A 20,612-nucleotide genomic window follows, 5' to 3' on the forward strand; every position below is an offset into this window, starting at 1 on the left:
TTAAGCGTTTTTAGCCTGAATTGTACATGTTGAACGATTTGTCTGATCCGGCATTAGAAAACACTGTCCGGCAGGGACCTGATATTGCACGCGTGCGATCTGTTATATTTCGACGTATGATGATTTTCGAATTTTTCCATTGAACGATCGCATCTTGGCAAGAATATATCGGGTACAACACCAGCTATACGAACCTGTCACATTAAAAAAGGCCATTAGCAACAAATGCTCAATTAAGGCTTACGATTAATAATCGCTCAACGGTAACACAGAAGATTACCTTTTGGAACTCCATTCGTAGCTTCCTCGTGCAGCATAACCTGCCATCATATTTAGATAGTAATATAAAATTTTACAAACGACTATATTTAACTGTTTAAAAAAAACTGATATGGTGTCACTAGTAGTCAGTTTCTCAAGAACAGCTCTTCACCAGGATCATCGAGGACTTCTAACGTACGCCTGCGTACCTCAAAAACTTTTACCGTCTTTTTGATAACCAGATACAGGGAAAGGGGCATGGAAAGATTTACCAATATGTTTGAGTAAATCACGAATGACCTCTAAGTTTGTCCGGACCATTGCAAAACTTAAAACGATTTATAGAATTGGGTAGACTTTGCGTATAGAGTAACGAATAATTATTAATATGTTAGTATATATTCTGAGTTTTGAAAAATGATGGTTGAATTTGCTATTTGTGCCTTCAACCAAAGTTGTATTGTTATTTTCAGGTCAACGACAATTACGCTATTGATTTTGTTTACATTAAAGAACGATAACCTATAAATTAAAGGCAGTAACAATCAAACAAAACTTCAATAGACGAACAAATGTAAACGCAATAAAATTCTTCATTAAAGGTTGATAGAGCATAATTTTCATCTGTGCTTCAAAATCAGCATTAAAAACAATATCAAAATTTTATTTAACTTAGCATCCTTCGGCAACATTGTATCAATGCTTAATAAATTTACAGAATCAAGCAATCATACTCGCTTGCTAAGAAATATAGGGTGTCTGACTTTACGAATGCGTCCCTAAGAACCGTAACGGAGACGTCTCTCATTGACCTCGAGCTATTGCACGTCAGTGTAGTAGTACGCAAGCACGTTTCTGAACCTGATACACCGAGGACGACCTAATTATTCTACAGCCGTCTGGACCCTTCTAGACGCTAATCCCAAAAGGACCCTTTGAACTTCTTGGCAGCTTTCTTATTCGCTAGTCGATATAAAATACCGCTAAGGGACTCGGCCAACGTCTAGAGACATTCATATCGGATGTGTGCATTCGCGAATACAGAAACTGGTTGTGGAGAGTTTTCGGATCATAACGTATACTGTATCAAAGCTTTAGATCGTTGTCACTTTAACATTTGTAGCTATCCCCGATAGTGACTAGGATCATCTGCCAAAGTGCTGTCTTCTGCTGGAAATCAGTTCCGACTGGATTATTCGTAAAAATAAAGAAAACCTTCCTGAGTTCCCCTCGCAAGCATTGCTATGATGAGATGAGTTGCCTGACACCTGGAATCACGCTCGTGATGGATCGATCATTTAGAAGAGTTGGGTTCTCACTACTGCACATCGTGTTAGCTTAATACTTCGAGATCCGAGGCCGTTCATGTTTTGTTCAGTACCCATGATATCTCGCCACTCGAAACGTAGCTTTTAACGTATTGTGCTGTATGAAGAAAATGAATCGCAGCTTCAAAAGTAACTGACCGTCTCCATTCTAAACAAAATCGGAACTTCGTAAGCACAGGCTAATGTTTTTGGAAATATTATTTAATGCTGGCTTTTTTTTACAAACAAATCTTTTTTACAAACTAAATCCGATACTGTACTTGATCGGGCTTGAAATTAAGTTGAGCGCAGAGAGTTACTTCGGTTACGGTATCGTTATCTACCTGTTGCGAAATATCGATTTCGACCACCCTCTTACTCTATGGTCGGGGCCATTAAACTTTGTCGACAACGATTCGGATAAGTTACATCGATTTGGGTACTCCGAAGTTAGCGAGTCTAAGGTATTCAGCGATAAGATTGAGTGCATTCTTTCCGAATGGTACTTTAGCGAGAACAATGACACATACCTATAATTCGCATATTCTATAGTACTAAGAGTGTCAATAAGTAACTCGCGCAATTTCTAAACTAGGCCAGCTACACATTTTGACTACATATTTGGAACACTGGCCCTTGTTGTCAGGCGGTCTACATTATCGGATGTGATGCCTGGTGAGGAAAAAATCATTAGATCATCCGCAGAAGGGGAGAAAATATTTTAGTTTACTGATTCTACGCTGCTTCAGATTACATTTAAATTCGGAAAAAAACTAGGGGAAAATACCATGCATCCTAACATCGGCAATTAACTGTTTAGCTCGTAATAGCAAATACGAATAAGAGTCAACAGGATTTGAATTTGATGATGATTTTTTGATGAAATTCAGTTTTAACATATTTTTTTTATAAAATGCTAAGCGCTAATCGACTCTGGAACGTTTATCACATGACGCCTTAAACGGGGGCGAGAGAGTTCACATAGACTCACCATGATGACTACGAATCTCGGCGGAACCTTTCTGAAGGTCGCCGTCTCTCTTGACATCAGATGATAACACGAACACGTTTTCAGGCGTTCAAGTCACACACCTCGGCAACTATTAGTCCGATCGGTAAAACAAGGACCACGATACATATCGCGGGTTTCATTGAATTTGAATACAAATAAGATAAATATATAGCCGTAAATCCACTGGAACAAGCGTGTTGCAATTTTGTTTAATTGCTAATTACTAATTTGTATATTTAAGTCGAATACACGATTCGAAAAGCCAAGCTCTTCACTACAAGGACTACATACGTCCTGAGAATAACTTTACTTGTTCTTATTTATTCGACAATTATTATATTCTCACATTTACAATTGTCACCCGTTATCGCTACTTTAGTCATCACCGTCGACGATATTATTGTTCTTGTCTATATTTCTGTATGGCGTATACATTTATTTGGTGTTATTTTTAGTTATTTTTGTTATTTTTTTTTATTTATAGTTTGCAATTTGATAACCGCAGCAAACAGCTACAGAGAGTGTCTCTGTTTAAGAAATTAGATGATCACAATGAAGATTACGTAAATATGGTTCTACATGAAATGACAATCTATTTCCCATGCGCGTTTGGTACGCGTCCACATATTGTGGACGCGTACCAAACGAATTTCAAATAGCAGTTATAACATGTCATCCACCGAGTGACAGCGTCCGATTTTAATACGGCTACGATCCATCTAAACTGAAGTGTAAAGCTTTTTCTCAAATGTGTTTTTATTTTCTTTTGACACCTCCCGATGACTGTAGATATCGGTTATGTATATATATATATATATATATATAGGTTAAGATGAATAGATTGTAAGAATCGTCATACATTTCTAGTACTTACGTGGCCTGTGAACCCACTGAGGACGGCATGGGACGGTCATGGCAAAATAATTTATTAACCAATCTGATTTCTTGGGCAAATAAAATTACGAATGCGAAAAACAAACAGTTAAAGTCGAAGAAGTATAATAATGCCGACAAATCAATTCCTATTTTGTCTTCAATCAACTGGACACATACCGTATGCGGAAGATGCACTCTGCAGGCATGGTCGAACGCTGTACTGGAAAAAAATTAAGGTTTTGTTCGATTCGATAAATCCGGAACTGTGATCCTTTCCTACATTTTCGAATTGTCCTATGTAAAATTTGATTACTTTTAACTTTATAAATGATCGTGCTAATGTGCTATAATACCAATGTATATGTATATATACCAAACGAAAACTAAGTTGATCACGTATGCTATATATATATATATATATATGCAATAAATGTAGCATCAGAAATTACTTCGATATTTCGGATACTTAGTCAAACTGTTCACTCTCGTTGCAATCTGTTGGTGTTTATTGCTGGGACTTTGAGTATTGGTACAGAATCACCACTAAGGTCATGCCTAAAAGATGAAAACAATTTGTTTAGGAATTGTTGGGAGTTGCTTAGGAATCAATCTAAAAATTGATTATTAAGGGAGCGTTTTTTATAACTGCAGATATTTATATAAACTACTAAAAAGAAACAAATATATATATATATACGACTAACAAAACGTAAGAATAGTGATAACGTGAACCGCGCTAAGCTGCGAATATATATTAACCATATACATTTTGATAAAACATTAGTAACAGCAATTAATTTCATTGCCGATGAAAACTAATTAAAATTAGTATTAAAGTAAAGATTACCAAACCTCCTATTTAGAATACAATGTTAATATCATTTAACTAGTGGTAATTAACGCTATTAAAAGAGACACCTTCTTGTGCGACAACAAAACTGTCTGTCCAAATTTAGCCATTTTCAATTGATTCCCATATTTAACTTGAATGCCATTAGAATTCGCTCCTTTAATGAAATATTATGTATATTAACAATGTTTTAAAAAGAACTGTGGAACAATCTAAGAAACATCATATCAGTTAGACTTATCTTTATCTAATAAAATAATATAGGTACGATAATACAATACGTACAATCATAGTTGTTCATAAATTTCTTCTCAGACAATGTCTCATAATGGAAACACACCCTTCTATTAAGTCTGTATTTTTTCAATTTGTTATTTTTTATTTTCGCAAACATTGTAGTGAAATATTGCATAACGTGACAGCATTTAACGTGAGTACATCTTCAAACGTCTTGACAGATAATAGGTTGTTTTAATGATTATTATCTTTGCTATTAAGCTGCAGACAAAAAGGCTACAGCATAATTTCGAAAGCCACAGCTTCACTTTGCTTAGTGTGATATTTGAGTTGTTCGTGCAAAAAGGCATCCACTGTACCACAAAACGATTTTTGCTCCACAATAATGTTAAGAAATAATTCATCAATGTATATTGTGTGACCACAAGCTCTAGTCTACTTATGTAGCATTAAGTCAGGCGTCAGTTCAGCCAATGATTGTCACGTGATTATATGCTGTCAATAAATTTTTTTTCCTGGCCTCGAAGCTGAAGAATCTCATAATCCATTCGAGGTCCCTCTCGCTCCGACCACATTGCCACTCGTTCCCACTCGGAGCTTTCGCAACGTCTGAAACGTGAAGCAGTAATCAACGTAGCACAATTTATTAACTTAAACATAGAAATTATTTCCGTTTGTGTAGTATTGAACGACTCTTCTTGAATCGCCAATCAGAAGTAGCTCCGAAGCAAAAGTCGTCAGAGCCATACCTCCATGTGTTGATGAACTGCAAATTGTCGATGTTTCCAGCGTTTCAGGGAGGTGATCTATTGGCCTACAATAGAGCGGGGATGACATTCTACAAAACAAGCTTGAAAGTACCTTACCTGCAAGGCTTGGATGGCAATTTGCAAAAGCTGATGGTACGATTCTTGCAGAGCAAGCAACGGAAGAAGCGTTTAGTTGCCTCGTGGGTCTTTATTGCGTGGCCTTGCTTTTGACAATAGTCCGAAGCTGCGACAGCTGTATAGCGACAAGTCGCACACGAAACCACCTTTACCTTAACGGACATTGTTGACAGCATTTTCTGTTCAAGCGCTTCCTTGCGTTCAAGCTTAGCGAAGTACGCCTCCTTTGCTGCTTCTTCGACCTATCACCCGGGAACGAAATAAGAACACCATTGTTGTATTCGTTTAAATGATCGATACGGATCATCATTTACGCGACGTAGGTCATCGATGCCAGAATATCGCTTTATTTCTACGCATTTACTCAATGACGACACTAATGATAGAACGTTGCGGAAGATATTTCAAAAATGATCGAACATTATTTTAAAGCCAAAGGCGCACCGAAAATAAGGACGATATAGCGTTAAACGTCTGTGTACAATGACCGTAGTGAATTATCGCCATCCAGCCTCCTTTTTCTATGACAAAACCAAACTGAGCAACCTTGTAGGGAAACAACGACCAACTGATAATAAAATACGTTCTAAAAAACAAAGCATTTTGATACGCCTAATATAAACGTGGCTTTACCGCGTTTGCATTACAGGTAAGTGTTGTGTATTTTCAAATTGTCTGAAACTCTCACCTCGTCAACCTCGTGCTGGTGGGTAGATTTGCGAGCTAACATTTTCTTAACATCGTCTTCATCTACCTCTCTTCCTAAAACTATTTTCTTGCCTTTCGGTACATTGGCGCCATTTAAATTGTTTTTGACGTTTTTAAACTTCTCTTTGTCAGCTTCATCTGTTCCATTTTTATTTGCGTCTTCCACCTTTTGTAGCACTCGGTTCTTGTCTACCGATCTTTTAACGGCATTTGGATCTACTGCAGCGATCGCAGCTCCTTTTAGGATGCGTGCTGCCCGTAACTAGAGAAAGATTAGAAATTGACGAAGCGAAATTATGTGAATCTTACCACAGAGGATTAAGCTTTACGATTATTGTTGTGCTACTTGGGGTGTCCTATTTTGATATCGTTGCACGTATGAATATGCAGGACAAGGAACAATCTTTCAATATTAATGCAGTATCTACCCTGATAAAGTAAGCCTCCTAGTGACAATAAACTTTTACACATGGTATCATTATTTGAAGAATATATTTTATATTTAAATCGAGCTTACCTTGCTGTCCCCTTTAAGGTTGTTAGGCCCAAGTGAGACCATTCCCCCAGGACTGCCACTTAACTTTGGAGTCATGGATACCACCTGCTTGCGAAATGCATGTTGCCGAAGAAGTTCGCCAGGACTCATAGGCTGAGGTAAATAAAAAAAAATAGCAAAATTATTCATCATCTTAATAAACAAAATAAAAGGGTAAAATATTTAAATTAAAAAAGAAAGGGTATGAATATATATATTTGTTATAAATAAAGTTTGGTTTTTATCTATCTCTACTTTACACTCTCTCAAAATCACAGCCTAAGATTAATTTGCAGAGCTTATTGAATATAATTACAATGATATTAGTACCAATCAATATTACCAAATGTGATGTTTGGATTCGCTGTTATTATGAATTTTAGCTTTTTGCAGAACGATTCAGACCTCTGAAATTATAATCCCGTTGGAAAGTTTTTGAACACTAGAAGGCGGTTCCTCCTTTCCAAGAGCGATTCGCATTAGACGAGCACCCGGTCCATGCGTTTTTAGCTGAGCTTCACTGGAAGTTGCTACCGCAAATTAGAATTACTACAATACCACCTTTTAGCAGTTTTCACTTAAACCAATATATTATATGCACTAAATCTTACGCTAACGAAGAAGTAGTAAGTTAGCTTTTGCGGTTTTGTTTTTTTGCTAAGTACCACTGATATCGGCAGGATACAGCTAATGTCCTGTTTGCTTAATATGTAAGAAAAATAGGACTGACATAAATTCGTCGGCGACGCTACTTCGACTGTTTTGAGATGAGGAGGCTGAAGAACTTGTCGGGCCAAGGCTGGGCTTCTTTTTAGCCATACTCTCTAGATGCGTATCAGCTTTACGTTTCAACTCCAAGTTAGAAAGGATCTGAAAAACAAAAATATAAGAAATGGAAAATCAAGGGTTTTGAACGCCTCGTTCAGTACTCGTAACAGTATTACGGCAGAAATGTGAGTTGTCCTTCTTATATTTGTATAATGTTCGCACCGAAAGTAAGCCATGGAATACAAAAGATAGAGATAATGATTTTTTTTTTTAATTCAACTTACACCTTATAGTAGTCGCTTGTGAGAATAATATAACCTAATGGTAGATGTCAAATCACAAAACTTTAGGCGAAATAATACTCTATTTGCCTATAGATACACATCGCGCATACCCGAGTAAGCTAAATGAAAGATTGTTATTAAAAGGACAAGAGAATCCTTTTGAGCACGCCTCCATGACTGCGGAGCGGTAACATCGTAAATTTTTAGTTTGGCAGCTTTATTTCGAATTTGTGGGTAGTCTAGTTGATCAGCTTTATAAAAGCGTAGATGCCAAGATAACCCTATAGAACCTCCATGGAGCATGTATAGGTGAATTCACAGAAAACACTACAAGACATTGATTAAGACGTGAGACAGATTCTACTTACGAGTCGTTCCCTTTGCTTACGCTCAGCATTAGTCGAGCCAATTGGCCTAAGAGAAGCGCGCAACTCGGCTCGCGTCATCGAAGCTGCCATCCCCTTAGGAACGCCATAAACACCCCCGGTTGCTTCAAATACCGCCTTCCGAAGCCGACCTGGGTCCGCACCTGAGTAACTGTTCAGGGTAACAGACAAAATAAGACAAGATATCGACAATGACCGAAAGGCTAGTGCTTTTCTGAGGCCGAACCGAACCGCTTTATTCTGTAATCGGTAACGACGTGAGGTTATGTTTCAGGTCGGGAACCTCACTTTATTTCGAAGCGACGGAAATTGTTAGACGCGTCATATAGAATAGAACATCCTAAGGCTGATACCTGGACTGACACTCTGGTCGTTTACTGCTCATTTTCTGGAATTCAGCCTTAACGTGAAACACACAATAGGCACATTGTGATTTGTTAACAACGTTGCTGCATTTTTGTCCCGCCTGAAATGAAGCCAATAAGCGCTGTTAGTAGTAAGCAAGTTGATGACAAAACTATTATAAATTACAGCCACTTTCACACATGTTCTTATACGTGTTATGAAGCAAGATAGAAACTAAAAAAGCTGCCCTGCAAAGTACTCAGTTACAAAATCCAGACGTAAATTTGTTGACCGAAAATGCGTATATATTGATTCCATTTAAAAAAGCGCTCTATGCGTAAAGTTATAGGAATGCAAGAGTTCATTTTTCTGCCCGCCTAGGTTACACTGTGAACGTTATCGTAAAAAACATACGTATGTGAAAGTCAATCACTGAACAAGTTCTCTGCATATGAGTTCAACTCACCCTCGTTCTGCCTTGACAGGTTCCGTAATCCTGAGCGTCTCCTAATTCCAAAAGTTTGCCTGCATGATCAATTGATAGTGATGTATCTTGTGAACCCTCACGGTTCGGCAACATTCTAGCGTTCAGCAATCCAACGACTCGACCCTCTTGCAGACGTTGCCACAGCTCTGTGTGGACGTTATTGAACAAGAACAACTGCACACTTATCTCTAAATTCTGCGAAAGCAATCGTTTTCAATACAGACAAATCAATACACAAAAACATTAGTTCTGGTTGACAAAAAACGGACTTCACATACTGAATAATTTAACTTTACACATACTTGCAAATCGCCGAGTTTAACGACCGAAAATAGTTTGCCGCTTTTATTTGAAGACTTTGGATCGCTTTTATGGACAACTACAGCTATCGTCACCCAGTCCTCTTCGCGGTCCTGAAAGAGCCACAAAATGGAAAAAATTTAAGCAGAAATATGCAAACTTGCCACTTGCCAAAATAATAGCCCACGTCCAGCCACCGCCAGTGGCTGCTCCCTGAACAAAAACAAATGATAATCATTATAATAGTATCATAAACTAAATAAACAGACCTTTACACTGTACAAAAAGTTTCTCTTGACGAAGCACGGGTCAGTTTTGCAAATGATATATATAGGATGAAGGTTTTCACTACAATATCGTATTAGTTTTTAGTGTTAATCTGCAGGTTTCCTCCTTTTTTATTTTCACGTTCTCACCTTCATTTTATGAAGGTAGCTTCCGACGGTGGATATCTTGACCATCTTTCTACCAATCATTTTCGAGCGAAGAGAATCCGAAGAAACAACAGGGTTCCTGTTCAACAAAGTCTACTGTTGTTAGTCTAACACTATATTTTTTCATTGAGCGTTCGATGAGATTTTCTGTGTATAATAGTTCTGCTGTGAGAACTGCATAAGGCTAACCTGATTCGAATTCCTGAAAAGGGGTCGATTTGAATGTGTACTGCTTTAGCTGTAGCTTCTGCTAACTTTGCCTTTGACCCTATTAAAAGGAAAGAACATATAAACAATGAGCAGGTAATAATACAGTTCACCTCACCTCATTTGGATATCGATAGCTAAGTTTTGGTTAGTTATGAAGTACACAGAATATACGCCTAATATATTTTCAAGTAGGAGATACGTAAGCTACTTGCTGGTGCTGCTAATGGCTGTGTAACGCAATGGAGCTCTAGCAATTAATAGTCGAACAATTATACAGTTGAATATACATATATTCAGCTCTTTTTTATATATTAGAGAAAAAATATGTTGACCAAATTGCGTTAAGCCTCATTTACATCCATCCTGCTCGTTAGAGCTCATGTGAGGCTTGAACGGATTTTCCTTTTTGCGCCGGTCCGTTTCCCGTTTCTTCAATATGCTGTTTACCTGGTTGATAAAAATTAATGGAAAGAAGATTAGAGCCAAAAAATAGTCACATTAATATTTAGTGTTAATCTTAGTACTCATCATGGCCGTGATATTTGGTGTATTATTTGTATGTTATTCTTTTCAAATTTAACAGAGTCTAATTCATTCTAGAACTTCTTGCAACTAGCAGATCTTGAAAAAACTGCATCAAATGGAAAACACTGAGCGCATACATCTAAGCCTAAAGTAACTTCTAAGTGCGAACACTTTCATAAGAAAACAATTGGAAAAAGGCAATATAACACAGATACGTATCTAAGTAAGACTTTGTGTGCAGTTCCCGTACAGACCAATTATCTACAACTTCTATGGTCAACCGATACTGACTAGTGGGGCCTTCACTGTCATAACGACAATCCTTACGATTTTTATGGTAATTTTCCAATATCCCATATTAGAAACCATTGATTCCAATGAAAATAAACCTGTGATGGTTTTCAGCAGGTAATCGAGAAAAAGCTAACTGCCTCTTATTCGCCGAAAAACTTAGCGACACAAATATTCAATGGTGTTACAAACTTCTTTTCCGGATGATGTAAGGGATTCATCGTCAGACGATTCATAGTCGGTAAGTCCCGTATGCACTTCAGAAGGCTTTGCAACACCATTGCGTGTTTCCTTGAAGATATTGACATCTTGCAGCAACGGTGCAGACTTCTGAAAAATGCAATGACATATATACGCTGTGTGAAAATGAATTATCCACATCATTGGAAAACTGAATGTTAAGCTATTGAATAAATTGAAAGTGTATAAAAGCACTTGGCCTGCCGAACAATACAGTTTAGCAATTATCTCTAATAATAATCTAGAACAAGTTTGCAGGTGTTCTGTGGCACAATATACCAACTTTTGTAGATGTGCTCGCTTCAAGAATCAACTTCTTGCTGGAAGGCGTAATCGTGCTCTGTTGACTTGTGGGAGATTTCGTGATGTTCACGCTCGATAATTCCGACTGCTTTTCCTCGCTCTTACTGTAACGCAACACAGTCAGTGTAGATTAGCATTAACAAAAAAAAAATAATTAGCATATTACAAGGCAAACACAAGATAATACTGCTAAATCAGAAACCCCAACGCAACAGACTACAATTCCCACAAAAATGTTACGCATATAGCTCCTAGGTGATCTTGGTTTACCTTGATGATGCCAACTTTCTAGAAGATGGTGATTCTGTTTGCAAGGGGTCTCTTGACAATTTTTCCGCCGCCTCAAACGAACGTTCACCATTGTACTCTGGTCCCAAAGATTCTTCCTAATTAAAACAGTAATTTAGAGTTATATTCTGTTTAATTTAAACGAATTTCAACTGAGGCGTAAGAGTAGCTCAGTCTTCTACAAAAGCATTTTTCTGAGTACACACATAGATACCAATGTAAAGTAGACTTTTAATGAATATTTGCGTTAATGAAATGCAACTCTGTCTATTATTATCAAAATAATATTCTATCCAAGTTTCCAGAAAGAAACCTCAAGAAAAACAGCCTGCTTCGAGCATAATGCATTTCCATTACGGGTAAAGCAATGTTATACCATTAGCTAATGGGGAAGTCTGCACGAACCTTCACAAACAAATAGAATTTTATCATCCCTCACCGGTTTCACTGTTTCTGGAACTGAAGTTTGTAGTTTTGATGAACTTCCCGTGGTGCCGTTGTTTTGGTCTGTCTCGATATCCCTCTCGAGCTCGTTGAGATCCTCGTCGATGAGAGCGGCAAGAATATCCATATCTAGAATTTGAATTGTCAAATACTCAGCCTTTTGTTTTGGATGGTGAAGACGTTGAAATGTGCCTTCAAGCCCATAATGACTACAAAATTCCTATTACAAATGTTTAGGCAAGGGAGAGGAATAATAAAAGGATGTCAGTAATTTTTTATTATGTTGTAATTGTTGCTGATTAATAGAAATATTACCTTTTCCCGCAAAGGGTATTGCAGAATGACACATCCTACGTTGATGAAGAAACGCGTTAGCATAATTAACATACCTTTTTTTGAGTCAAGTTTTTTTTGACAGGTAATAACGCATCATTCCATTTGATCTAATTCAACGTTATTATTTTAGCTTGCTCGGTAAAATATTCAGAGATTAACAAAATATCTTGATTTTTATTAGTCGATGAATCTCTCATTTAAGCTATTGGAAACAGCTAGGACTGGCAAGATGGCAGTCATTAGTAAATACATTTTGTTTTGCTTTACTTAAACGACATTACTTTATTAACTAATTTTACGTTGTGCAAACAAATCTTGAAATATCGCCAGCAGAATAGATTTTCTACAGATTTTGCCAGCACGGCGATTTTGTAATAAAGCAATAGATAGCTATGATTAATTCTTAAGACAAATTAATACTATCTAAATAGAATAGACTTTATTTATCCTATTTACTTAAGGCGTATTGTTTATAGAATTCGTGACATAGCTGTGCCTAGCCAAAGAACATATGAGTAATTGCTATATATAATATAAAAAAATGAAGTTATTATCCTTGAGTCCATCTAGTATTACCATCATCCATAATTAGCCCAGCGCAGTTGGCCTCGAAAGATGGAGAAGTCACTTCTTTTGAGTGTAGGCGATTGTACACTGCAATTTAGCTTTCCGGAATCACGACAAAAACAAAGTTCCTTGATATGACTAACTCAAGAGAAAACCTAGCCTTTTGAAAGGTACTTTCTAGGTTCTTCCCGCCCAAAATGGGATTCGAGTAGTGCAGAAAACTAAATAATATTTCAAAACATTGATGATGACTCGCCAACCCGAACTTTTCTTTTATTAAATAATTTAGCCCATCAAAGAACTCATTCCTTTCGTACTATTTAAAATTAAATTTCAGTTAACGAAGAGAAAGCTGAGATATAATTCCAAGTCGTAACACCGGTTTTACATTATGCTCTTATAGTTTTTCACCAGCGATTGACGGTCCAATCTTATACAGTTCTGCTGCTGTAAAATCGTATTTGAGGGCTCCATTTCGAAACGCAACTGCCAAATCGCCCCATTATAGGTTTTTGCTCAGCAGCGTTTGAAAGCTCTGCGTCTATACTCACATCGGCATAAAACTCGTGTTTCAAAAAGAAGACGCTGTATACCAAGTACGGCTGAACACTGACGTTCAGACTGTTAGAAGATACTATTAGATAAACTGGTAATACTAACAAGTAATACAGTAGGATGTGTAGACATATTTACGTTTAACAGACGTTTCGTCAGACGCAAAAGTGCAGCGATGGACAAAGAAGATAAACAGGTATGCTGTCGTTATGATTGATGTTTATTCTGTACTACAGAAATGGCAAATTCCTTAATGAGCATTCTTATAAATTTCGGTTATGGCTCTTTAAACTATCGGCCAGTTTTCGATGCTGAACCTTCGCAAAGGCTGAATTGAAAAACTCTACATTGAAGATCTGTTTTGTATTTATGTGTTGTTTGTATGTATGTTGGCAGATTGCTGATTGTGAAGCCATCAATTATATTGTTTTCGATGCCATTGGCTATAACAGTGCATTTAACAAATATTACCTATATATGAAAATAGTTTTTTTTTTTTTTTTTTTTATGTAGAAGTTAGTATTAAGTAAAGTGAAAAGGGTGCCTGAAAACTCATCGCTGTACCATGAGTAACGAGCATTTATTCTACCACAGTTTTTATCCATTACAGATTTGGGAACAGAAATCTAACCCTATGAAGGAAAGTCAAGTCAGTCAAGTCAAAACTCGTTTTTTTTTTAATTTTAAATCGTAGGCAAATTATAGTTATCGTGAAACAACTTAAAAAGCTCTATAAGCAAAAACTGTGGTCTTCACACTTGTAGTCCCTTAAGATAAGGCTGTTCATTGCTTACATTTGATAGGATATTCACACTAGCTGATAACATATGTACATATCTCGCAGGTGTTTGGTAACTCATCTTTCGCATTTATACATTAGCTCCTTTTGTCTTAATTGACCATATTTGTGTTCGTGTGGACTGCATATCTCGCGAGGCTTATCTCTAACCGAGCCTTGACAACAGTATGGCGCATTTCTATTATAGCCAATTAACCCTTTTAACGCTATAATTTATTTTTTTGTGTTATATTTTTGTTTCACTTTTCACGTTTAGGTGGATCAGGTTGTCGATGCTTTGTTGACTCGCAGCAACGATCTTAAAAACAACATCCAGCAGCTCATCTGGAGGCTAGAAAATGAATATGAAACCCTCCAGTGGCCGGCGGTGCTTGACAACTTCGCGCTTATTTCTGGACAGATGAACAACTTGTTGAAGGTAACACATATCAGTCCCTTCTATAATAATAATTTTTGTGAAGCTGTTATACGTACTTTAGATACGGTAGTTTAGTTACGTATTTATGTTTACAGATTTTTGTTTGTTCTAGGTTTTGCGCAACGATAAAATACCGAAGTTGCGTAATCGAATTATTCTACCTCTGCTGGTATCACCCGATCCCGATCCTGAACTTCAGCGATTGACTGAAGGTCGCGTGCCCCTTTTTAATCATCAAGCGGTGCCGGATTACTTGCGCACATTATGCGATCCGGAAATCGAGCAGGCTGATCAGGTGGGCCAAGTTGGAATGCTGAATGCGGTTCTAACAGACAACACCTGTGTATTCAAACCTTTCTAAATTTTTATAGATTCTCGCTGAAAACCTAAAGTTTCTTTTCTAATAGTTTTTCATTCTGTATATGTAAATTTTATGTTATTTCGAATCAGACGAAGAAACCGACTTATAAGCTTACTTATAAGCGCATTTCTACAACGTGTCTAGCATTATGAAAGACTTTTTTTCGTCTTCATTCTTCTCTAGTAACGTAAGCCAAATATTACAATTTTCTTTAACGTTCTACCTGTTACAGGCTATTTTGATGAAAGCCGGTCAGTCGCCGAATGACGGCTCGACAAAGCAGGTAGCCTCACACAACAAGATCTGTCAAAACGTTTCAGAGCTAATTCGGACCTCCCGAGAAGAGTGGGACATCGATACTTCGCGCGGTATACAACAAACATCTTCTGCGCCAGATACGGCCATGCTCATAGCCGCAATATCAAAGTAAGTTCAGTGTATCTCAAAATGTCGTTGAATCCGCATTTCAATAACGTGTATTATTTATTATCTTGTATTATCTTATAGATATTTCGAAAAAGAATGTATATAACAGGTAAAAAATACAGCGGTATTCACCCTGGTCAAACGTATCTGCCCGCTGAGCTGCTGACAATAGGAAGAACTCAGGGCAATCGTTCACAGCATTCCATATACCAGAAAGCAGCACACACAAAGCATGATTATATATCAGAAAGAATAGTCGAATCATGGTTGATCTAGCTTCTACTGATAGTTGTAATAATTTGAAAAAACTGCTACGTCGCAGCTAAAAATCTAACCCGAAATCATGCCTTATTGAGTCCACCATACCAGCAACATATAGACACTGAAACATCTTAGTTATGTTCGCATTTTAATCCAAGTAGATAAAAAAAAAACATTATATATATAAAGTGCTCAAAAACAAATTTTTCCGCCAACTGTCATTTAATGAATGGTATTAATTTTTTGTTTAAAACACAAATATTGTTATTTAGATTGATGATTGAAAACTTTAGTCCTTTAAGAAGCAACCTTCACCAAGGTAATAAGTTGAACTTATTGTTTGATAGATCCACACGGGCTATGCCGTATATTTTTTGCTAGATTTTATCGTTGCAAACATTTTGGTACTTACATAAAATGTTATTCCTATACGACATAGATTAGAAGTTCAAATACAGTGGACATAAATTCAAGCATTATTCGCCTATGTATCTGATGGACTAATTCGGTTGCACTTCTGCACTCTCTTATTTTACAGCGGCAAGCTTCTGCGCGGCGGTAACCAGGGTGGACCCAGTATGGGTGGCCAGGCTATGGGTACTCACAGTCCGAAGCCTATAGGCGCTTCAATTAGTGGATCTGTGGGTGGGGGTTCTGGTCCCGTCCCCAACCGAGCTATGAATGCGCCTCCTTCGGCCGGCGGCAAGATGCCCACGGCGACGATTAAGACAAATATCAAGAGCGGAGGCGCGATGTCATCGCATCCGTATCTACGATAACCGAACAGAAGGAACTTTAAACTAAAGTTACATTTGGCCAAACGCATATAAAAACAGCCAATGGTGACGCGGGATAATTATTATATTATAAGTTTGTATGAATTGTACGAACCCAAACTGCTAAGAAATGTGTATAGTATTTTGCTTGAGTGTATAGAGTTAAGAGCATGATGCCCAGCAAATGTGTTGCGCCTAACGAAAGAGATTGTACATTTTCCACTGTATAGATGATGTGGAGCCGATGATTGGTATTACACTCAGTATGAAGTTAGTATATATATATATATATATATTATATGTATACATAAGTATACACATTAGTATTATTATGACTAATTAGCATATATAAATAAATAGTTTTTGTCTATGTAGGCAAAATAAGAGTGCATCCTATTTATCTGTTGTTTGTTAGAAATGGGACGAGAATCCGCCTAACTGGGGGAACAATTTCTGCAGGCAAACGCAGCGGAGTACCTGCACGACAAATACGGTATAATAGCAGAACTCTTAGATTCGATAGCAAACAATGTTCTATGGAGTGAACGAAAGCAAGGTTTACTGTGATGTCGTGATCAATTATGAATAAACAAAAATACGATGCCTAAAAAGCTCTGAAGAGTTTATCAGTTGCCGGGCAGATTAGTCAAATAGAACGAAAAATTAACTACGAATTAAGAAAGTTACATGGGTCTCAACTACGAATGCGTCGATGAATGATTTTCTAGTGGAAGCAATTGTTGGTCATAAAAAACAATGATCATTAAGATCATCACTAGAATAATAAGCTCAGAATGTTCATGGCTCGTAGTTTTGGGAATAGTCAATAGAGCACGACTGTGCCTATTATGATCAGAAGACTCACATGATCTCGTCTTCGTTTTAAACTTGAAAATCTTTACTCACAAACAAATATTGGAAAGAACGTATCACATAGCCGTGCCCAGTATTACTGTCTATGAACACTGAATTGAAATACTGAGTTCACTGCTAGCGGTAGAATTTACAAACTTGATTAGTACATTTCTGAGTTGCTTTGTTTAATACTTCCAATATTTGGCAAGTAAGCCACTTTACACTATGCAGCTTTACGGGGATATGCCTCATTCGTCATCTGTATTATAGTACAAATTTCCGAACATTTTAGAAGCATTCGAAAGGTGGTATCATAATCTTTGTACATGTAAGATAAGAGGAGGCTTCAAAAGCAAGCACGATTTCTTTCCTTACTTATCTTATCAACGGGTTACACGTAGTATAGTTATGTGAAGCTTCACTCTAATCTTGCAACTTTGCCGTAAACAATTTGCCCTTTCACGCATTTTTTAAATAATGACAACTACTATGATATATATATATATATATATATATATATATATATGCAAACTGTTTACGAAATTGAATTATATGAAATATTAAGAACAGGCTTTATTCCTTTAATATATTTGTGGTCACAATATTTGGATAGTATGAGGTCGCTTTCAATATATTTGTGAATGCTACAGCAGTTCATCGACACAATAAAAAAAAAAAAAGGGATGGATATTTTAGCACCCTAGCATGCCTATCGCCATGCCTTTAGTTAGATCTACTTATGGAAGTACAGCATATCTAGCAGTTCGCCACACTAGCGATTATTGCTTAAAAAGTTTTTTGTCGACGATTTGATCAGATAAAAGAGCTTACCACTTTTTTTTGGCTAAAAGGTCACTCAGCACTGCTATTCTTGCCTTTACGGGGTTACGAGAAGTGATGGTAATACCTTCATGCCTGAGTACAACGTTTTAATAATCAGAAAAATATCAGGAAATTTCCTTTGTGGAAAATGTATGTGAATGTGGGATTTATTCATGAACTTTATATAGAATTATTTATTGTGTATGAAGAATTATTTTAAAGATCAGTCACGGAAAGATTTTATTCAAGTTGAAGTCAAAGTTTTTCCCGTAATATGAACGTGAAATAACAATTTTTATGGTAAATTCACTTTTCTGCCAAAGCTGCCTACACATCCTGAATACCTACTTAGAAAAATATTTTTTGGCAATTACCTAATTCATTTCCACTAACTTAATAATCGGAATATAAAAATCTTTTACCTATAAATTGTAAACTTTTAAGGTAACACGAAAGGGCAGCTTTTCTCTATATCATCTACAATAATATACTGTCCCGTTTTAAAAACTGCAAGTCGCAGCCTTCGACTTTGTTTTATTTATTTATTTTATTTAAGACAGATGGCTTTAGAACATTTATTTTTCACAAAGTGCGAAAACTCTTTATATAATTTTAAGGTGAAGAATAATGAAAACATGTTGTTTTGATATATAGCCCTAAGTAATAAATTTTTGGCCATAGAACACGCCCTTTGCTTTGTTTGTCTCTAACTAGACTGTGTTGTATCATTCGTGGTTACAGATAGATGCAAATAGTTTGTCGAATATTACTCTCGATTAAATATTGTGGAGATAACGTCGCTAATGGCTCTCTGTGCCCTCAGGCTAAATAGAAATCTAAGTTATGCGAGCGAAGTTTGATAAAAGACAGGCGTTAGATTAGTCATAAAACCATATATATATATATATATATATATATATATATATATATGTATATATATATATATATATATATATAGAGCATTATAATATTCTGACATTTCTAGTCTGTGTACCCCAAAAAAAATAACTACAGTCTTCTCTCAACGACAGTTTTCCACATGGCGCGTCGAAGCAGTATTTCTCGTTGGTAAGTGTGATTGAAGTCATAAAACTACCGACCCCTCCAAACGCAGTTTACATTGTTTATACGTATGTGTAGTTAAACGTCCTCCTATTTCTACAATTACGAAAAAGGAACGTTTATAACATGATACTATTGTGCTTCGTGATATCAGTGGATTCAAGAAACCACGCAGAAATAAGGTGTTAGTGTTTTTATCATTATATGGTAAGCTACCGAGACTGAAAGTTATTCTGTAACTCTCGCGTAATGGTGTTCGATAAGCCTTGAAAAAAAGTATTAGAATTAAGATTAATATTATATAATATTAATTATTGAAAAAAGTTTCACTATTAATAAACTCTGGATAAATTAGGGCTGTGTGATTAGAAGGTCTTCTGCGATCACTGACGTCTACATGGCTCGTGTCGAGGGCCTGTTTAATCAAATAACGACGAGCCGTTTTTCAGAGCCAATCGTCGCAATCGATTTTAGTTGCCTTAGATCGGCGACTATAGATACTGTTACACACGCCGTAACAGAAACCAGCATCTGGAAGCCCAAAACAGGACTTCCCCTGTCGTTAGCTTTGCCTCAGCATCGTAATATGTGCTTTATGCGTTTACCGTTCATTCTGCTTCTTTCCCCGATTGCAGTAGGAGTGACGCGTGGCAGCCGTGAAACCTTTACAACGAGATACCGGCTGGCATTTTATCAGTACATAAGGTTCCGTTCCCCAACACGTGTTCTGATAACATTTGATCATTTCTTCTATCTAGGTGCCATTTAGAAATCGTGAATTTTCTGGCAGCCAATTGGTGTTAATTATTATAAAAACGGTTAAGAGTCAAAGTCTCGAAGGTTACAATATAGGACGACTTGTAAGAACCCGACTTTTCATGCGAATGCTTGAAATCAAACTGTAACGATTCTACTAGAAGTTGCCATGTTTGCTTATTGCTTATAGAAAGAAAGCGGTATTCTGGCAAAAACAAAATTAGTTTTAGGTAAAGCTCACTTAAGTTTTCGTGCTCTAGCCTGCTCTGTTCTCGAAAACTCGAAGCTTTGCGGCAGCACGATGAAGCTTTTTGTAGATTTTTGTCGTAAATCTGTTATCTAAAAACACACGTTCAAATTCACGTGTACGTGATTTTAGTTCCATGCACTTGTAATTATTTTAGCAATTTGGGATAAGAAAAAATCCCAACGAAAGGATGTATTCAACCGAATACAGAATTGATGCCAATTTCCTACTAAAAAGTAATCACTAATTGCTTCATAGTTATGCAAAAGTCGACAAGACATAAAATTCCTTCTTAGAACTATTGAAAACGGACCGGAGTTGCTTAAAGTAATTTCTGGCAAACTGAAACCATCCGCAATAACTTAGAAAAATCGGTGCCCAAAACGCTGTTGT

General features: G+C 36.8%; 2 protein-coding genes across 2 annotated transcripts; one reads left to right on the forward strand and one right to left on the reverse strand.

Annotated features, from left to right (window-relative positions):
• Window positions 1–4,648: 4,648 nt before the first annotated feature.
• On the reverse strand, window positions 4,649–13,100 carry Mcm10 (minichromosome maintenance 10 homolog). Its single transcript, XM_022789606.2, has 18 exons — window positions 12,891–13,100; window positions 11,974–12,107; window positions 11,517–11,632; window positions 11,227–11,350; window positions 10,896–11,033; window positions 10,244–10,334; window positions 9,867–9,945; window positions 9,660–9,756; window positions 9,246–9,356; window positions 8,923–9,138; window positions 8,465–8,577; window positions 8,094–8,262; window positions 7,404–7,543; window positions 7,079–7,193; window positions 6,656–6,787; window positions 6,119–6,400; window positions 5,410–5,672; window positions 4,649–5,152 (listed from the first exon to the last, which is right to left on the reverse strand). The coding sequence occupies exons 1-18, from the start codon at window positions 12,898–12,900 to the stop codon at window positions 5,032–5,034; spliced, it is 2,451 nt and encodes an 816-aa protein (XP_022645341.1). The 5' UTR covers window positions 12,901–13,100; the 3' UTR covers window positions 4,649–5,031.
• A 281-nt stretch (window positions 13,101–13,381) lies between these two features.
• Window positions 13,382–17,088, forward strand: MED8 (mediator complex subunit 8). The gene is made up of 5 exons (XM_022789608.2): window positions 13,382–13,632; window positions 14,492–14,653; window positions 14,766–14,948; window positions 15,247–15,440; window positions 16,240–17,088. The coding sequence occupies exons 1-5, from the start codon at window positions 13,612–13,614 to the stop codon at window positions 16,478–16,480; spliced, it is 801 nt and encodes a 266-aa protein (XP_022645343.1). The 5' UTR covers window positions 13,382–13,611; the 3' UTR covers window positions 16,481–17,088.
• The last annotated feature ends 3,524 nt before the right edge of the window (window positions 17,089–20,612 follow it).

This window comes from Varroa destructor, unplaced genomic scaffold (genome assembly GCF_002443255.2).
Source record: "Varroa destructor unplaced genomic scaffold, Vdes_3.0 BEIS01000002.1, whole genome shotgun sequence".
NCBI lineage: Eukaryota > Metazoa > Arthropoda > Arachnida > Mesostigmata > Varroidae > Varroa > Varroa destructor.

What these genes read in the sequence shown, in the direction of transcription:
- Mcm10 (XM_022789606.2), bottom strand. An exon ending in CTCTAACGAGCAGGATGGAT is followed by an intron (nt 9,946 to 10,243) that starts GTAAATGAGGCT and finishes TCCTTTTAATAG; the next exon opens with GGTCAAAGGCAAAGTTAGCA. An exon ending in TTAAACTCGGCGATTTGCAA is followed by an intron (nt 9,139 to 9,245) that starts GTATGTGTAAAG and finishes TTGCTTTCGCAG; the next exon opens with AATTTAGAGATAAGTGTGCA.
- MED8 (XM_022789608.2), top strand. Translation starts at nt 13,612, where the DNA reads ATGGACAAAGAAGATAAACAG. An exon ending in AAATCGAGCAGGCTGATCAG is followed by an intron (nt 14,949 to 15,246) that starts GTGGGCCAAGTT and finishes TACCTGTTACAG; the next exon opens with GCTATTTTGATGAAAGCCGG. An exon ending in CTCATAGCCGCAATATCAAA is followed by an intron (nt 15,441 to 16,239) that starts GTAAGTTCAGTG and finishes CTTATTTTACAG; the next exon opens with CGGCAAGCTTCTGCGCGGCG.